This window comes from Pseudopipra pipra, chromosome 27 (assembly GCF_036250125.1).
Source record: "Pseudopipra pipra isolate bDixPip1 chromosome 27, bDixPip1.hap1, whole genome shotgun sequence".
NCBI classification, from domain to species: Eukaryota; Metazoa; Chordata; class Aves; order Passeriformes; family Pipridae; genus Pseudopipra; species Pseudopipra pipra.
The window spans coordinates 5,468,974-5,487,656 of record NC_087575.1 but is presented as its reverse complement, the minus strand read 5'-3'; the positions used below and the strand labels follow the sequence as shown (position 1 = coordinate 5,487,656).

General features: G+C 53.8%; 1 protein-coding gene across 3 annotated transcripts in view; it reads right to left on the bottom strand.

Moving 5' to 3' along the window:
- The window catches only part of SBNO2 (strawberry notch homolog 2), a 45,837-nt gene that overhangs the window by 11,707 nt on the left and 15,447 nt on the right, over window positions 1-18,683 (bottom strand). For 2 of the 3 annotated variants that reach the window (XM_064637608.1, XM_064637607.1), the window contains exons 5-16: window positions 10,049-10,207; window positions 6,560-6,652; window positions 6,074-6,170; window positions 5,679-5,839; window positions 5,148-5,281; window positions 4,461-4,551; window positions 3,103-3,246; window positions 2,482-2,599; window positions 1,962-2,067; window positions 1,634-1,787; window positions 1,074-1,250; window positions 344-441 (exon numbers count right to left, since the gene is read on the bottom strand). In XM_064637608.1, the coding sequence (XP_064493678.1) occupies window positions 344-441; window positions 1,074-1,250; window positions 1,634-1,787; window positions 1,962-2,067; window positions 2,482-2,599; window positions 3,103-3,246; window positions 4,461-4,551; window positions 5,148-5,281; window positions 5,679-5,839; window positions 6,074-6,170; window positions 6,560-6,652; window positions 10,049-10,207 (1,532 nt within the window). Of the gene's footprint in view, window positions 1-343; window positions 442-1,073; window positions 1,251-1,633; window positions 1,788-1,961; window positions 2,068-2,481; window positions 2,600-3,102; window positions 3,247-4,460; window positions 4,552-5,147; window positions 5,282-5,678; window positions 5,840-6,073; window positions 6,171-6,559; window positions 6,653-10,048; window positions 10,208-14,048; window positions 14,328-18,683 lie in introns of those variants that run through there. The other variant, XM_064637609.1, reaches the window with a different exon arrangement.

The following is an 18,683-nucleotide window of genomic DNA, read 5'->3' as shown; positions in this document are numbered from 1 at the left end:
GTGTCAACACCCTCATTTTCCAGAACCAGACACACACAAACTACATCTGAGCTCCATTCCTGGCTCTCCTACACCTGCCAGTTCTTTTACGTGTGTGGAGAGTGGGATCAGGCTGTTCCTGCGAGTCTGGACCACAGCAGACTTCGAAATCCAGGATGTAGCTCATACAGTCCCACTGAAGACACAGTGCCCCGTGGACCCCTCTGAGTGTCCTCTCCATGGTACAGGGGGAGGTGACGTCAAACTGCATTTCAAGAACAGCCAGTGCTCCGTGCAGGAGCTTTCCTCCCACTGCTCTGGCCTCCCACGCACCCCCAAAGGAAAACAGGGATTTTTAACTCACTCTGCAGCAGAGACAAAGCGGTTGAGACGCCCATCGTTCTCGTCCAGGACCTCCCTGGTGCGAGCCTCCCCCGTGGACTGCAGGCCGATGACGATGCACTGCGGGGACACGAGGGATGGCACAGGGAGGTGTCAGGGCAGGGGCACAGCTCCAGGCTCAAGAGGTATTTCCCAGACCCAGGTACTCCCCTTGAACCCTGTCCCAAATAAATCCATGCTGGGCCCATGGCAGGGCTCCTGATGAAGAACCATCTCTCAAACCTTTCAGCATCCAACAGCCCCCTGGGCTGACCCCACAGAGAGTGACTCTGAGCACAGACCTGTGCTAGGGATCTTCTGCCTAAAATTTCCAAGGTGTGCCCAGGTGGATGAAAGGACAGAGCTGTGCTCAAGGTGAAGGGTCTGGTACCTCTTCTAGAATCCCAGGGTGGTATGGGTTGGAAAGGACCTTAAAGCTCATCCAGTCCCAGCCCCTGCCATGGGCAGGGACACTTTGCACTAGCCCAGGTTGCTCCAAGCCCCATCCAACCCGGCCTTGGACACTTTCAGCTTGAATATGACCCAAAATCCCATCCCAGACCAGCCTGCCCACATCCCCCCCACACCAGCAGAGGGTAATGCCTGGGGAGAGGAGGCCACGTTAACTCCCCACATCATTCACTGGGAATGTTCTGCGAAACCCGGGCACGACCATCCCACGTGGGGTGGGGCTGGCGGGGCTGCCCCAGTACCTTGTCCCTGGCCAGCTCCTCCCGGGCCAGCTCCACGAGCCGCCGCACCTTGGCAGCGATGCACAGGTACTTGAAGAAGCGCTGGTGAGCCGACCAGAACTGACCCCACAGCGACTTCCGCGACTCCAGCCCCATGCAGTCGGCTGCCTGCTGGAACACCATCAAGGCCTCTGCCCACTGCGGAAACAGCCAGAGGCACGAGTTAACATCCTCATCTCCACTGTCATTCCTGCCACGCAGGAGGTGATCAGAGCAGGCTGGGGGCTGATAATCTGCTTTAGGATCAGTGTTTATGTCGCTGTGTTGGGCTGAATGAACGCTCTGGTCATTCTCTGCACCAGCATGACAAAGCTCTGGTTTGCAGACATGGAACTTTCAAACAGAAGCAAAAAAGTATAAGGTGGTGGTTTTTTTACATCAGCTGACCATTGTGTACCCCTTTTCTTTCTAATGTTTGAGGTCATGGCCTCATTTAGGGTCCTCAAACCCTCCCACATACCAGTGGCCATGCCCAAAGCATGAGTGAACCTCAGCCTCCCACTACAAGGGGCCCAGCTCACCAGCTTGGCTGCCTTGTCATAGACAGCCTTGTACTGCTCGTCCAGCGGGATCTCCTCGATCCTGAAGGTCACTCCAGTGAAGCTGAGCTGCCGGGCAATGTACATCCCACTGACCTTCATGTCCATCGCCACGATCTCCATCGCCCCGACTCCCCTGGGAGAGGGCGGCAATTGTGGGACCCAGCAGTGACCCAGCACTGACCCAGCAGTGACCCTCAGCAGTGACTCCAGCAGTGACCCCCAGCTGCTGCCTCTGCAGCCCCAGCCCCTCCTCTGGCTCGTGCACCCCCTTCCCACAGCTCCCCCTGCCCGGGGGGACAGGACTCACCTCTTCTCAATCGCGTGCAGGAACTCATCGAAGGCTCGGAAGGGGGTTCCCTCCCCCCAGATCCCCAGGCGGCTCATGTAAATCATGTTTTTTGGCTCCGAGGCACCTGTTTGGACAGAATTCACTGTCAGCAAACCCACAGCACCTGGGAGCAGTTGTGACTCAAGTGAAGAGAACTCTGAAGAGGTTGTCATTTGCCACTGTGCCTTAGGACACCTTTCCAAATGTTGTCCTCCCTACACTGAGTGGGCAAGTGTCACCACACAGCTGGAACAGCTGGCCAGGAACAAGTTAAACTGGAGAGAAATTAGTCTGACCTGCCAAAAATCTACAAGTAACATCAGTGGTGGGGCTTGGGGCAGATCTTGGCACTCTGAGCTCCTCTCCAGCCTTGCAGCACCATTGACCTCTCCTCGCACAGCCTCGTGCTCTCAGCACACACACTCACACCTCAGAGTGGCCTCCAGCTCAGAGGAGACCTGCCACTCTTCACACCCACCCCCTGAGCAGAGCAGCTCACCTGTGGCACTGGCATAGACAACCCTTGCTTGAGGCAGCTTGTTCTGCAGGTCCAGCACTGCTTTGCCCATTTTGGTAGAGCTGGCATTTTTGGCTTTGTGGCATTCATCAAACACGATCTGCAGGGGAATGTCAGTTAAGGAGGAAGGATCTATTTTCATCCCGAGGATGGGAGCAGACAGAAAATACAGCCAAGCTGCCTTCATCCAACCCAACACCCAGTCCCAGTACGGACCCACTGCTTCCCCACACGTGGAATCTGCTGCCTTTGCCCAGTCCTCTGCTCCTCAGACCCTAAGTCATCTCCCCCTCCCTTTCCCTTCACCTCCAAGGTGTGTTTTGTCTTGTAATGTGAGGGAGAGGAATGTGAAAAGGTTAATCCCAGCTGCTTCTTCCCCTCCTCCCCTTAACTGCATCCTGGGAGGAGGAGGAGGAGATCCGAGTGTGGGGGATTCATGTACTCACAGCACTAAAATACCTCCCGCAGGCACGGGGCTGCTCCCACAGCAGCTCCCTGGGACTTCAGATGGCCCCGAGCTCTTTGTTCCCTAGTGAAGCACAATCACAAGTGGCAGTCCCTCTCTCTCCAGTTTTTGACTCTTTGGGGTTTTTTTAAGGATACAACTCCATCAAAGTTTTCCCTGCACCAGTCCAGGATCTGCTTTAGGCGCGTCCTGTGCTGTCCCCCGGCCTGGCTCTCGCCGATCAGCGCCGAGTAGGTGGCAAAGAGGACTCCTTCTGAGGTAGCTGTGTCACCATATTTAATCTGCAGGAAGGAAGAACCAGAGCACACACACTCATCATCGCTGCCCCCAGCGCGTCACAGCCCTCCCTGCCCACGGTCACGCCGGACACACACTCCTGATCCCAGAACAACCCCCAGCCTGAGCTCAGAACAGACAAAAAGCTGTCAGTAGCTGATGCCTTCGGCATTTCTGTTGGCACTGAGGCATGGTGATGACAGGGACTGTAAATGTCTGGAGAAGTGCCCCAGCCAATGTGTCAGCACATCTGGACGCCTGCAGTGAACTGTGGGGAACACATGAGGACCTCGATTTTCTGGCAAAAAAAGTGCTTCGTTTTTTCAAGCAACAGTTTAGAGTGTTTCACTGCTTTGAACCCTCCTGCCTGCTTCAATTCCTTCTAGAAAATCCTTTTCTCTTTGGCCAGGTGAGATTGTTGCCTGTCCCACTGCTGTGGGTCTCACCTGTAAAGAAATCCAAGGTTGGGGAAAAACCCCTGGCCCCAAGCTGAAAAAAGTTCCATTTAAAGTCTTTTGGGGCTGAAAACAAAATCCCTTTCAGTCTCTTAGTGGAGGGCATTCAGAGGTGTCAAACACCTGTGGTTTCTATGGACTTTGTAAAAGCTGGTTGTTCAATACCATTAAAACCAGAGGAGAGGGTTTCAGTGAACTGGAAAACACTGGACAGAGACTCAAGCAGGCCACAAAGAGCCCTGTGAATAATCATCCCACAACTGCTGATGGTGCTTTTGAGAAACACTTCAGCCTCATCACTGAGTAACTGAAGAAAGCCTGAAAATCCTCTAATCTGCTCATCTGGGGGAAATGCCCACATGCTCCATGGGTGTGCCAGGGACCAGCCCGGGCACCTCTGTGCTCCCTGCATGCTCTGAGAAGTGGTTCCATGAACCAGCACTGGCAAAGGCCAGCCCAGAAGAGCAGAGCACATCTCACAGAGCTATTCCCTCCACAGGATTCCTCAGGAAAGGTGAAGAAGGTTCCCGTCCTGCTGTACTTGCACTTGCCTGGAGACACTTCCCACTCCCTGCAGGGAACAGCTCTGTGCTCCCCGTGCAGCTCCACAGGGTATAAAAACAGCTGGAACCCCGAGTGGGAAGTGGGCTGGGAGGAGGGAACACAGGCAGCTCAGTGTCTGACACTGCCCCATGTGCCCAGGCAGAGCCTCCAACTGCTCCTGTGGGCTGAGTTGCAGGGCAGCCCTGCAGCTCCTCTCCTACCTTGTTCAGAGCATGCACAGGAATGTGGGAGGCCTCGATGTCCTTCAGGTCTCTCTCAGCATCGTACTTGAGATCATTGGAGACGCTGAACCTGTGAAGTGGGAGTGGGGTGGGTTATCTCCTCCTGGGGTTGGTTATCTCCCCCAGGCAGCTGGGGCTGGTTATGTCCCCCAGCAGTCAGGGCTGGGTATCTCCTTGAGGAGTCAGGGCTGGCTATGTCCCCAGGCAGTTGAGGCTCACAGTGATTACCAGCTCTGACTAAGGCAGGAGGAGCCGTGCAGAGCTGTCACATCTCCACTGCCCACACAGCCCAACCTGAGAGCTGACAGCTGCCCCTTGGCACAGGCTGTGTGTGATCTGCAGCAAAGCCCCACTCCTGGCTCTGCACCCAGGAAGCCCATCACACCCCTCCACGACTCCAGAGAGAGCGGGGCCAGACTGGCCCTTGCACCCCCAGGAGCACAAAACCTGCTCTTTCACAGTGACTCACTCTCCAGCCCTGCTGCAGGCAGAATATTCCCATTGCACAGGCAGCAACCAGGCAGTAAGAGGTGGAAAGGACTTACCCAAGGCCACAGCATGACTCAACACTAAAGCCAACATCAGCACTAAGGAATTCCTTACTTCTAGATCCAAACTAACTCCGAGGTCTTACGGGAAAAGAGAGAAAAAAACCCAACAACTTACCACAGAGCTTTTTTCCTCCCTTTAAGATAATTTTCAAAGATGATGCCCGCAACGGTCCTGCCCTTTCCCACTCCGGCACCGTCCCCGATGAGGAACCCAGCTCGCTGCCCACTGGGCAATAAAACTTCGTGTTGCTGCAAAATCAAGAACAGAACTGGAAATTAAACTAGATTTGCCTTTGCTAACAGCTTTGATGTGAGCACTGCTTAACCCTTCCACACCTCCCACCGATGCACGCGCACGTCCTGCTCAGACAAAGGACGGCAGGAAGGGTCAGGGGTCAGGGCCAAGCTCACGAGTGGCAGTTCATGGAAAAGGCCCCAAAATGTACAGCTCTCCACAACAAAAGTCCAGGGTTCTTGCCCCTTTGGGAAACAGATCCCACAGAACTCCCTGGCTTCAAATAATCCTTTGAAAGGCACTTAAAATGCCAAAGGAGTTTCACCACCTGAATTACAGTTATTTTAAACCACGTGAACACCAGAGGCAGTTTTCTTGAGGGGTAGGAGATGGGCAAGGTGCAGGCAGTACCTGGCAGGCATAGATGATTGCTTCCAGCTGTAGTGCAGAGAGGGAGCCCTTGTCAGCCACGGAGCACGGCAGGGACAGGCTGTAGGTGATGTCAGGGGGGGGAACGCTGGACAGGGTACTCGTCTCAACCACCAGGTCAGGGTGGTGCTTCCCAATCTTGGCTAAATGACAACAGAACACAGGTAAGTCAAGGTCTTTACTCCCAGGGGCACCTCAGGAGCACTGCAGAGCTCATCAACAGGCCACAGCCCTGGTCACTGTAGAGTTTTCCCAGAAAACCACAAGCCTGGGAGGTGCCACAGCAAACATCAGATACTGCTCCCAGGAAATTAAGGGAGCAGTGAAATAGGCTGGTCCACAGTGGAGTGAACAGCACTTCCCATGGCAACACTCACACTTTGAAGGGATGTATTCTGCATAGGTCTCCGTTTGCCCCAACTCTTCCGTTTCTTCCTCCTCACCCTCGTCCTCCTCCTCTGCAGGAGCCTGAGACTGGAGAGAAGCATTGACCCAACGTTAATGTTGAGCTATGGACACGTGCAGTGCTGTGCCCTGCCACAACCTGCCACTGAAACCATCCCCCAAACCCTCCAGACACAATCCATCTCATTACAGACTAAGGGCAACCACCTGTGGGGGCCAACCCCAGGGGCTGTAAGAGCTGCCCCAGCAGCACAGGGCAAAGTCCTGAGAGCCCAAAGTGTCCCCTTAACACAGTGAGGTTCCACCCCAGGAAATACAGCACACTTCTGCAAAAGGCAGGGATCTGTGTTTTCTTGTCTCATTCCCTCTGAAGGGAAAAGGGTCAGAACTGCTCCCCCCACACTGGGATGTCACCAGGAGCCTGGTGTCCCATCCCAGAGGCCACCCATCGCTCTCACCTGGTAGCTGATGAGGAGCGGGGTGTTGGGGACAGCAGGAACGTGGTCATGGGAGCTATTCAGGCCAGGGAATGGTGTGCTGGATGAGAACAGCTGGAACACAAAGGGTGCAGGTGAGGAAGAGCTCCAAACCCTCAGCCCTCCAAGCCCAGCAAGCCCAGAAATACACCAACACAGATCCTTGGACACGTGTGATCCCTGGCCCATCCAGCCTGCTGTGCCACTGCCAGCGAGGAGAGAGAGCTCCCAAGACACTCTGGGCTGGGGGGGCTCAGGCAAGGAGATCCTTTGTCTGCTCCCACACAAACAAATTCACCCTGGAATTTCCCGACAGCCAGCAAGGTCAGGCCAGCAGCTCGTGGCATCCAAAGCAATCAGCAGCTCCAGGAGCAGCTCTACTCCAAGTTTACAGCCTGTGCAGACTGCCAGGCTCAGAGCCTCATGCTCCACCAGCAGCAGAGAAAGATGGGAAGATCTTAGGCATAAACACTCCTATTTTTAAATAAAATCAAAAAAAATAAAAAGAAGAAGAAAGAAAAAACCCACCCTCCATTCCTGGAAGCCTGAGTCAGAATTACCAGAAGGAAGCTGGACGGAAGAGCTGCTTTTAGTGCCAGCAAATCTGGAGAGCAGGTGAAACATCCCCACCTACAAATCCCAGCTCAGAGTTTGGTCTCAGGCAGGAGGAAGGCCTGGAGCCGCTGGAAGAGCAGGAGGTGTTCTTGCAGCTCCAGCAGTAGGAGGTGAATACAGGGCTGGTTTTGCATCACACAGTCCCCAAAGTACAAAGCTCTGCTACCCCGATCCAGCTTTGGCACTCAGCATTCCACCCCAGGAACTGCAGAGGATGCAACAGGAACCTTGGTTGCTCAGAGCATTTGAAAACCACCCACACAGGTGAGAATGTGCTGTGAGGGCCAGAGCAGGTGGGATCAGGAGTTGCAGTGAGAGATGGATGATCCACCTGTACAACTCCTGCCTTTCTCCACCCTCCCTCACCTCCCAGTTTGATTTTCTCCTCCCTCTGTTCCAAGGGCATCCCAAGAAGAGGAACACAGATCTGTGAGAACACGGGGCTGGAAGCAGGAGGGAGAGTGATAATTGCACAATCACAGCCTTGGTCTTACTCCACTTTTTCCTCTCTGCATTATTCTCCATTTTGTCCCACCTCACCATGACTTCCCTGGGAAGGGAATCCCTTCTCTGGGTACTGAGCTGGGAGAAGGGTGAAGTGCTGTCAACAAGCTATAAAAAACTGCATGAGCAGCTCCAAAATTCCAGCCCCAGGCTTCCGAAGCAAGTCTGTGCTTCCCAGCCTTAAAAACACTGGGAATGTGTGAGATGGATGAGAGAAAACACGATATGACAGGCACTATTTTTAAATGGTATTTCCCAGCTCCATTACAAAGGGAACTGTTTTGTCTGCTGCTCCTGCAAATATTTCACAGGGTGGCAGCTCTTCCCTAACTGCCCATTCCTGACTGATAAACAGCCAAGGCACTGGATGCAGCTCCTCTCCCCACGGGCACATGGAGGCAGCTCTATATCCAGCCCTTTCCTCCTCAGCCATAACACCCCACTCCAGACTCAGCACAGGGCACCTCAGTCCAGGGGCTCTCAGGGAGCTTGGAATGTTTATTTTTCAAGAGGACAAGGCACAAGGCTGTTCCTGTACCTGGGATCCACAGCTGGGTCTCCCACAGGACGCATCCAGCTTGGCCCCTGGGATGTCCCACACATCAGAACTGTGAGAGACTGATGTTCCTGCTCTGCCTGGATCTCTGAAACAGAAATTCTGGAAAAACTACAGTCCTGATAACCCAGCCCAGCGGGGGCAGAGCTGGCTGCACAGCCACAGCTGAGTGATGTCCTGGATCACACGGATCAGGATGGATCAGGATGGATCAGGATGGATCTGCCTGGGTGTAACGTGACTGATGTCCCATTTGTACTGGAGCTTAGTGACTGCTCTGGCTGCTGGAAAGCCAAAATTCCTGCAATTCTGTGGACAACTGCACTGCGAGGATGTGGGAAGGGATAGGGAGAGCTTATCCAAACTGCTGATATCATGTACCAACGTGCAGCTGCCAATGATGAGTCAGTTTGACAATCCTTTCACCCAGTGTCCTGGTCCACAGTGCCCCCTCCATGCAAAAATGAAACCAAAATCTCCTGTCCAGGATGCACCTCCCTGACACCTCCTCAGGAAACATCACTCAGTTAAAAAACAGCCCAAAAAGCAACAACCCCGCCCAAACCATCTCTGTCTCCAGAAAACACAGATAAGAAAATGTTTAAAATAGCTGGAGATTCCTTTCCAAAGGAAGTTGTTTATAAATGGAATTCCAAGGAGCTAATTGGCCTTATCTGAGTCCAAGTGCTCCACAGGACAAAAGGGGCGAGGGCAGGACGTGAGGAACAGCAGGGGAGAGGGACAGGGATGGGGCCAAGGCTGGAGACACTGCTGTGCCCACAGAGTCAGTCTCACACTTGCACAATACTTATTTCTTCACACTGAATTTAGAACAGCTTTTCCCAGTAAGTTTTTGCTGGTCCTAGGTTTGCAGACTGTGTGTGATTGTCTCATGGCAACACAGCCAGAGACACTGGCTGCAAAATGCAGCCTCTGAGCACAGGAGAGCCTCAAAATGCAGCAATGACTATGGCACAGGCACCCCAGGTTGCCTCCTGGGGTATCCACAATGAGTGTTTTCCCTCATTCTTCCTAAGAGAGTGACCTACAAAGGAAACTGGAGCCGGGACCCGGATCCAGTGGATGGGGATGATGTGGCTCCAACAACCCCAGGAGGAGGTGGCTGCCCCTGGTGACTGTGTCAGCCCCCAGCTGAGGCAGAGCAGATGGCAGAGGGCTGGTGAATGTGCCCAGGACCACGTGCTGCTGTGGGATGGCCAGGAGATCCCACGCCCCGGAAAACTCGGGGATGTAAAAGCTTGCAGGGACTTGGACTCACAAAGTAAACACAAACGGTGAGTCTAAAGTTGAGACAGTTTTTCAGTCATTGTAACTGAAATATTTGCCCTGGAGAACAAACAAAAGGTGCTGCTGCTGGGGGGGGGGCAGTTAATGATCCATGTCAGGGTGGTTTTCCTGGAGCCCATCCCTTCAGCACTCCTGAGTGCTCTGTCCAGGTCACACTGGACCTGCTGAATGTTTTAGGGATACGTCCTCCTCGGGATGTACCTCCCTGCCACAGCTGCCAGGAGAAAGAGCTAGTGCCTGTGCTGCACTCTGGAAGAGTGTGTGAATCCCTCTGAGGGTGCCCAGATCCCATTCTGCTCCCAGGAGACCAAATATGTGTCACCACTTCACCCCTTCCCTCCTCCAGTGAATTTGGTAACACCAGAACAGCGTCACCACACCTCAACCTCACCCCGAGGGAACTGGGTTGGTTTCTGAATTCCTTAAAAGCCCCACAGGATGAAGCCTGAGGTGTCTTCTGGGGAGGAGGAGGGAGGAGCAGCCCCTACCTCGATGGGGTTCTGCGGCGTGTTCACATCCCATAGTGTTGGCACGTGGCTGAGGCTGTCGGCGGGCAGGAAGTCCTTGGGATCCGCGATGTCCGACAGGGAATCCGCGGGGGACGAGAACAGGGAGTTGTTGGAGAGCTCATCGAGGTATGAAGAATCCTGACATGGAGACACGACCACGGTTAGAGGAGGCAGGATGAGACCAGAGAGCTCCTTCCTCTCTCAGCCAGCAAGTTCTAATTTCTTGCTGTCGGATGAGCAGCCCCATCACTTCACGCTCCACAAAGCTCAGAGATTAACCTGAGCCTGAGGACACCCTCTGTGGTGCAGCTGGAAAACCTGTTTCTTGAAAAAGTAGGAAAAGCCCTGGCCAGGAGTGCAGGCACACAGTCAGGGCTGACTCGGGCTGTGCACATCCCTGCACAGAGGAGTGGGAGAGAGGCATCGGTTCCCTGCAGTCTGTGCCCGATTAAAGAGGCTGCTGAGGGGTGCAAAGGCCTCAGCCTGACCCCCTAAGGACCCCAGGATTTCATTCATGTGCAGAGGCCCACAGAGAACCAGCCACACCTGATCACAGCGTGGCTCCTTCACTGCAATTTCCAACACAGCTCTACCCGGAGCCCCCGGGAAACATCCCTCTCCTCCCTGCACACAGAGGCTCCCAGGAGTGCTGCTGTCACCTGGATTTGCATTTAGGTAAATCTGGGCAAATCTACCCATCCTCCTCCCAAGGGCCAGCCTCAGCCTGGACAAGGACTGTGCTCCAGGGACCAGGTTCTGCTCTTGCTCTTTTTCTGGTGCCTGGGCTGAGGGGGTTTGCAATTGTTTCATTTGGTGCCAGCCCAGTCATGTTTTTGCTTTGTCTCACACAGACTTTGGCTCAGAAAGAGCCTTCAGTCCCCTCCCTAACATCAACCTCTGGTCTGATTTCTATATTTCAGGTGGTAAGAACCAAGAGCTGATAAGCACTTCTTGCTCTACATCTTTGGCTGTGGCACAGATCCCTGCCCCTTCCCCGGCTCCATCCCATCACCTCAGCCCTCCTCCCATACCAAACACCACTTTCAAACTTTGTCAAAGCAGAAGAACTTTGTCTGCTGTTTATTGAAGATCAATGTACTTCCAGCACCAAGCTCCAGCACTCAGGTCTGGCTGGAGACGAGCCTCTATCCCAGAGGGATGGGCAGACAGACCAGTAGGTCTGTCTTGGTGCCTCACAGACTCTGCCAACACCAGTGAGGTCTGTGGTTCCTCACAGGGGTCAGCTCTGTCAGCACAGCCCAGCCAGAGCAGCGTGATAACCCTCTGCCAGCAGAGCCAGGGGCTGGGACAGGAGGAATTGCTGCTCATTTCTAGTTAAGGGCCAGATTCCCACTCCAGGCAGAAAGGCAGCCAAAGAGTTTTAAGAGTCACTTAGCCCTGCCTGACATAAACCCTCGAGCAGCTGAGCCTGGCCGTGATGTTCCTGAGAGCTTCAGGCCAAGAGCTGGGTCAGACAGCCCCTAATTGCTATCCAAAGGTACAGGTTTCATGTTTAAACCTCCAGGACACGTTCCCTTCCCCTCTTCCCAGGGATGTCTCCTGAAGCTGCTGTGTGCAGGCACTGGCAGCGGTGCACAGAGGCACTATAGGAATGGCAGGTGTGATGTGGGGGGTTGGATTCCTCAAATACCAACCTGGGGACCCAGGAACTCCAGGAGCAAGGGCTGTCCATGGGTCTGGCAGAGCAGGGTGGCACCTCCTGCCAGCAGTGGTGCTGCCATGTGCCCAACGGGCAGCGCTTCCTGTGCAGCTCTTGCTCTTGGTATTTCTGGGGCTATTTTAGGATTACCCAGAAACCAAGGTGTCTGTAGGGTGAACAGGCACCCAGATTTATCACCTCAGAATTAGGGGATCTCTGGGCTCCGTTTCACACTTGAGAAAGCAGAACAACACTCGAGTGAACATGGCCTTGGCCAGAGGGAGTGCCCTGTGCAGGATCCCCGGCTGGTCCCGTCACTGAGCCATGGTGAGACACCTCTGAGCAGGGTTTGTTCACCTGCAAGTGGCACTGACAGAGGTTGGGGCAGGAGGAAACATCTGCACATCGTGTTAGGGCAGCAGGAGGCTGTGGGGCAGCCCAGAGTGGCCACTGCATGTCCGGTCCCAAGGCCAGGCAAGGGCTGGGCTGGAATAGCAGCAGGATCTGGGAAAGCCCTGTGACACCACCTGAGACATCCCAGCAAGTGTCCCCCACCTTCCCAAACCCAGCCCCTTCCACCCCCAGAGAAGGCTCCAGCCCCACCATTGCTCAGGGCACTGGGCTGAACTGGGGGAGGAAACCAGCCTCCAAGGCAGAGGGAGGACAATACCAGTCCTGGAAGTGATGCAGTGATCCCATCCTCTCCCAGCATTACAAGGCATTAGTCACCAACTTCCAGAGTCTCCCATTTGTCTTAACTAATTGCATTATCTAAAGAGCACTAAAGTTAATCACCTGCCAGGTTCCCCGCCCAAAGAACTTCCACCACCAGGCACTAAATTGGCCCTGCTTCTATCAAACCCAGAGTAATTGCTTAACAAAAGGCCACAAATAACCACAACCAGTACAAACCATGCCTGGACTAATCACTCCACTGGTTTATCTGGCCCAAACTGGAGCAGCTGCATTGATGTCCTGGGGGGGGGGGGGAAAGAAGGATCATCACCTCAACCAAGAGCTCATGGTCAGGATCCTCAGGTGTCGGGGTTTGAAACAAGTTATTTTGTCCCTGTTTCAGACTGACTAAGCAGAATTTTAAGGATTTCTCATTGGAATCATGAGGTTTTACAGTAACAGCACTTCTGCTTCAGTAGAAGTTGCATTTCTGCAACAGATGGAATTTGTCCTGCCAGGCAGGATTTTTACTTCGGATGTTTTTCCGCAGCGGTTCTCTACATAAATCTCATTCCTGGAATTTGGCATCTCCGTGGCCTCCTCTGGACTGGCCCCAGCAGGTCCAGGCCTGTCCTGGGCCGAGGACCCAGAGCTGGGGGCAGGGCTGCAGGTGGGTCTCAGAGCAGAGGATGAACTGATGCTGCTGTGGCACATGGTATTCCTGTCACTATCCCAAAACTGAGATTATCAAACCCAACAACTCACTCCCTAGAAAAGACCAGGAAAAAATCAGGGTAAACTAGCCCAAACACTGGACCTTTCTCCAAGCCCCTGGGAACAGCTCAGCTCCTTTGGTCAAAACAAAGTGTTAAAAATAATGATATAAATAAATGATATAAATAAAAAAAAAGAACAGGTGAAGTCTAAATACAGAAGGAATGAGCATCCTAAAAATATTTTTGGCCATCAATAGAATTTTCTCACAATCCAGACACTGAGGAAACAGTGTCTGCAGAGCAGCTCTGGATGACTGCACAGCACAGCACCCAGGCGAGAGGGGGTTTTATTAAAAACCAAAAAAACCATGTATATACCCAAATACACACCCACAACCACAGCCACGCTGTCAGCAAGGAGAGATCTGGCACCTCAGAAATCACAGATTAAGCACATTATGTCTCAGGAGCTGCAGACAATCACTATAAAATCTTTCAGCTGCCAAACCCCAAAAGTTTTCTAAATTCAGGGTGACAAACTGGCAATGGGGAGGGTTCAGCCCCGGCCGGTGCTCCCCTCGCTCCCTGCACCCAGCATCTGGAAATAAAACCCCCCAAAGCCATCACACCCACACAAACACACGGATCGAGTCCCACACAGCTCCTTCCCTCCAAATTCCACGCTCAGGGACCGAGTTCTGACTGACAGAGCAGTGTCCAGCAAGGCAGGTTCCAGTAAAACATAAATCACACCTTCGGGACAATAAATCTGTTCCTGGTGCCCAACAGACACCATTCCCAAAATCTGCTGCCTCTGCAGAACCGCCCGGGACACCCGCCCGGGGAGCAGCTGGGGCCGGCTGCCCGCAGCCAAGGGCACCGGGAATTCCGAGGAGCAGGAAAAAAACCAGGAAAAATCAGGCATTACCTTGTAGAGAGACGGGAACTTTAGCCAGAAGTGCATTTGGGACATTTTAGAGCAGCATTCGGGGGGCGTTCGGCGGCAGCGGCAGGGGGAGGGCGCTCAGTGCAAAGTGAGGAAAGGTCCATTCACGGCCGGGGCTCATCGGGGGCTTTAAAAACCAACATTCAGCAGGCGGGAGGGAAAATGGAGGCAAAGGGCCCGGCAGAGCCGCTGTCCTGCGCCCGGAGATTTGCATAGAGTGTTTAGTCACGACGAGAGGGCTCTTACTTCCTCTAAGTCCAGGGCTGACTTTCAGGAAATGATGCCTGCTTGGTAAGTCAGTGAAATTACTGGCAGTGCGAGGAGAATTACTGTACGTGGTGTAATCCAACCACAGAGCTCAGTAAACAGCGCCGGGCTCCGCGGAGCCAGAGGGCTCCGGGCTCCCTCCGTGCCCTCCCCGGCCACCGAGCCCAGCCTGTCCCCCCAGCACAGCCCCTGCCCCGGGCTGGGGGTCCTGCCCTCCCGCCCGCCCCATCTCGGGCTCAGATGAAGGGATCAAAGTGACAAAGCTCATGAGTATTCCCACGTTGGTGTCCCCCCCCAGAGCCATGTGCTCTCTTTGTCTTCAGTGCCTGCCCCACCCCAAATTGTGCCATCAGAAATCCAAAGGAGTGGCCATTCTCTTCCCTTTCCTCCCTAGATCACTGTTACTTCCCAGGGATGCTGCCGTCTCTTTCCAAGGCTGTCCCTTTTAACTTTAACAGTTTTTGGTAACAGAAATAAGCAAAATTTCTGGTGGGGAAGTGAAGGTGGCACAAAAAGGGACACCTGAAAGGGATGTAAGCCTAAGAAAGTCTGCTCCCACGCCACCCGAGGCTGGAGGGGGAGGGAATCAGCCAGAGAACCCTTCGCCTGGCAGAAAATCCCTGAGAACTGTTTGCATTGGGTGGAAGAGGCTCCTGTTTGCTCTTCCCTGGCACAGCCAGCAGCAGCCCCAGGGCCAGGCTCTGCCCGCGGGGTCAGTCCCAGTTTCCCAGTTTGCCCAGCACACCCAGCAGTGCACAGACCCAGCACTGGGGATGGCAGAGGAGCACTGACTGCTCCGAGCCTCTCTGTCCCTGCTCCTCCTGCTCCTTCCACACCCCCACGGCACAGGAGTGCAGCTCTCCCTGTCCTGCCCTCCAGCACTTGCTGCTGCTGCCACTGCTGCTGGAAGTGCTCTTGGGGCCTCGTGCCGGGAACAGCTGGAAAATCCCACGTTATGAGGCACTTCCCTAAAACCAGAGCTTTGGAGTGACAGAAGCCAGCCAAGGCCCTGGAGGCTCAGGAGAGAGGCAAGCAGAAAATGGGGTGCTCTCTGACCCTCCAGGGACGCAGACCAGAGCGAGGGAATTTTGCTTTATGCCATTGGATGAGGAGGAAGAACTGGTCCCTCCAAGGAAAACATGCTGGGTCCTAGAGCTGGAAAACCACCCACAGGACAGAAACCTGCAGCGAGGCTCCTTTCCAAGGGCAGAACCCTCTGCAGCACTGCGGTTCCACAGGGACTGTTACATCAACAGCCCTCAACAGTGAGGATCCACGTTCCATCCTGCAACACACCTCGTCCTGGAGGGTTTTTCCACAAGCAAATGGGGAAGAAAAACACCAGGGCAGGTGCTTTTAACAACATGTGTGGAGTGAAGATGCCAAATTCATTTCTGCAATGTCTTAATTAGCGACTCGCTGGTGACCTTGACTGAACCACCACCTCCTGCTGTTCGTGCAACTTTTGGAAAAGCAGGTGGGTTATTTCCTCTTCCTTTTCTGTTAGCGAACAAATGGGGCAGCCAAGAGCCCTGCAGTGGCACAGGACACAGATAACCAGGGCTGCTCACTGATCCTAGGGGTGTGACCACCGGGGTGTGACCACCGATCACCACGGGTGAGACAAACACCCAGAACTGCCACTGCCCCCCTCCCCGGGGAGCCCCCAGACCCCTGCTCCCCACAGCTCAGCCAGGGACACGTGTGCTCCCAGACAGGGCCAGGACAGCAGGATTATTCCAGCACTCACATCTGACTTCCCCCCTTCCAGCCAACCCCAGTGCACAGCCCAGGGAGCTGCTGTGCTGGGGAAGCTTCAGCACCCCCTGACTCAGACCAACCCTGCTTTGAATTAAAGCATCTATTTTAAGCCATGTCCCCGTGGTCTGCTATTGGATTCTATTGCCATCGTTTTCGAGAGCACTGAGCGTTTCAGAGCGGCTTTTCCCGCTTTTGTTGGCTTTGGGAAGGGAGGAGGCAGGCACAGCCCCTGCCAAGAACCTCAGAAGGCAGATCTCCATCCCCTCCTGCCCACAGTGGACATCACTGCTTGGAGGCAGCAACACAGATGAAAACTATCAGGACTGGAATGGGGGGGATGTCTGAGCCCTCCAGGCTCTTTTACCCCCTCCCCAGGGCCTGGCTGGCTCCTGCAACCCACACCAAGCACAACTGACAACAGATTACACCTCAGAAGCCAAATTCCTCTCCCTTAACCACAGGTATCTCCACCTGAGACGGCCCCAAGAGCTCCTCCTGTACACAGAGGGGAAAGATTTACCCTCAAGGCACAGTTCATCCAACCAAAAGGAGACATTGCTTTGGAATAACATCAGCTGGTCTCCTCCTCCTGGGGATCAGCTCAGGGTGCCTAAATCGGAGCACCCCGAGCACACTGTGAGCAGTTACAACCACAGCCCTCACCTTCCTTACCCCATGCCTGCAGGAAGTGTCAGGCATCTCACACAGAGGGTTTATAAAGTGTTACTACCTCAGCCCAAACCCCAACCCCGCAGTGCAAAGGCAAAGACATGAGCATGTAAGGCCACTTGTTCCTCCAAGGCCTCCCAGCCAGGCAACTGCCTGCAAATGCATTTTAATGTCTGTGTTCCCTGCAGACATAACTCCAGGGCAGCGACACAAGTTCCAGGATGTTTCTTATTCCAGGAAACTCTTCATTTCAGCCACAACCAAGTCTTCCATATAATTTAATAACTGTTACATTGATTTCTCCTAAATCACCACAGCTCTGTGTACCGAAGCACTTCTAAAAATTAATACTTTTTTTAAGAGCGGGGTAATTTCTCCTCCTGTTTTAACAAGGAAGATTAACAGGAGATTGCAAGGGGCTGGTGGTGAGGAGAGGGCTGGTTTATGATTAACATGCAGGGTCAGGAGCCCCCATCCAGCACAAACAGGGCTGTAACTGCACCTTTACAGCATTACTGCAGGTGACTCTGCCCAGGAGCAGCTAATTCCTCCTGCCCCACAGGAAAAAAATCCATCTGGCCTGACCTCCTTCCTCCAGCCCAGTAATTCATGTTTTAAGTAGCCCCGAGTTCCTGCCACAGGAGGTTCTGCAGAGCCCCTCACACCCCCACCGTGCCCCCAGCTCCTCCTGGAGCTGCTCCCTCTCCCACTCGCCCTCCCAGGTTTATTTCTCAGTGTTCCTCAGGGCAGATGAAGTCAGCAGAGGAGGTTTCTGTGTGTTCAGCAAAGTCCTGGAGCCACAAGTCACACGAAATTAAGCAAAGGGAACACAGACTATCAGCAACAGGCAGGGCCATCAGAGATAACAGGGGGCTCAGAGGAACTGGGCAGAGTCTATGCTTTCAGTAATTCTAAACTGCCCAGAACAGTGAAGTTAAAGAAAAATCTGTGGTGGCCAAGAACAGCAGGTATCACATGGCAGGAATGCTCTCCTAGAGCAGCGTGCTCTGCCTTCACAAGGCTCTGGGGACAGACACAGCTCGTGCCCCTGGGAGGGACAGCACAGGCCAGAGAATAAGTGAAGGCCTCGTGGGTTCAGTGCTTTACTGTGGCAGTTACCAGCTCTGACAGGGTAAGCACTGACAGGGGAGAGGTGCCTTTGCAGAATTACTGCCCATGAGTGCTGGATCCCAAGTCAGCAGCACCTGTGGCTGGAGGGATAATCAGCAGGAAGGGAGGGAAGCAACGGAAACCGAATCCTGCTTCTCTCGGGACTGTGATTTCTAAGGACACGTGGGCAGTCAGGAGATTTTTCCATGAGGAGATGGCACCACATGGTTGGGATGGGACTGTGGCTGAAGACAACAGTTCCCAAGACCAGAAGCACTGTCAGACCCCAGCATGGCCTCCCAGAACTATTTTCTGAACCTCTGCTCAAGCCACTTGTTTATATAAAAAATGCCAACAGATCGGCAAGGATGAATCACCCAGAGCAAGCCAGAACCCAAAAATACTGGGGAGGAAACAAGTTCGAGTTCACATCAGGCTGTTCTGGCCGTGCAGAGAAGGACCTTCCCCGTTCACTGAGGGGAATGAGCCAACTGAAGAGAAATTCCCAGAGCCATCAGAAAACCTGGCAACTCCCACTCTCGGCATCTCCGGGTCAGCAAAGGCTCTGCACTCTGCAGGTGCAGCTGAGGACCCCCAAATCAAAACATGGATAGATGGGGGGAGCAAATGCCAATGCTGGAGGGAAAAGGTGCCAGCCTTCCCACTCTCCAAACCCTCCCAGCACGGCCACCAACAGAAAGGGTTTGCTGCACAAATACCTCAGAGTCATCAATCACTTGCTCTTTAGACCTATTAAACCCCTTTTCAGTATTCTTCAAAATCCCAGACTCTGGTATCCGTGTGTGGAGG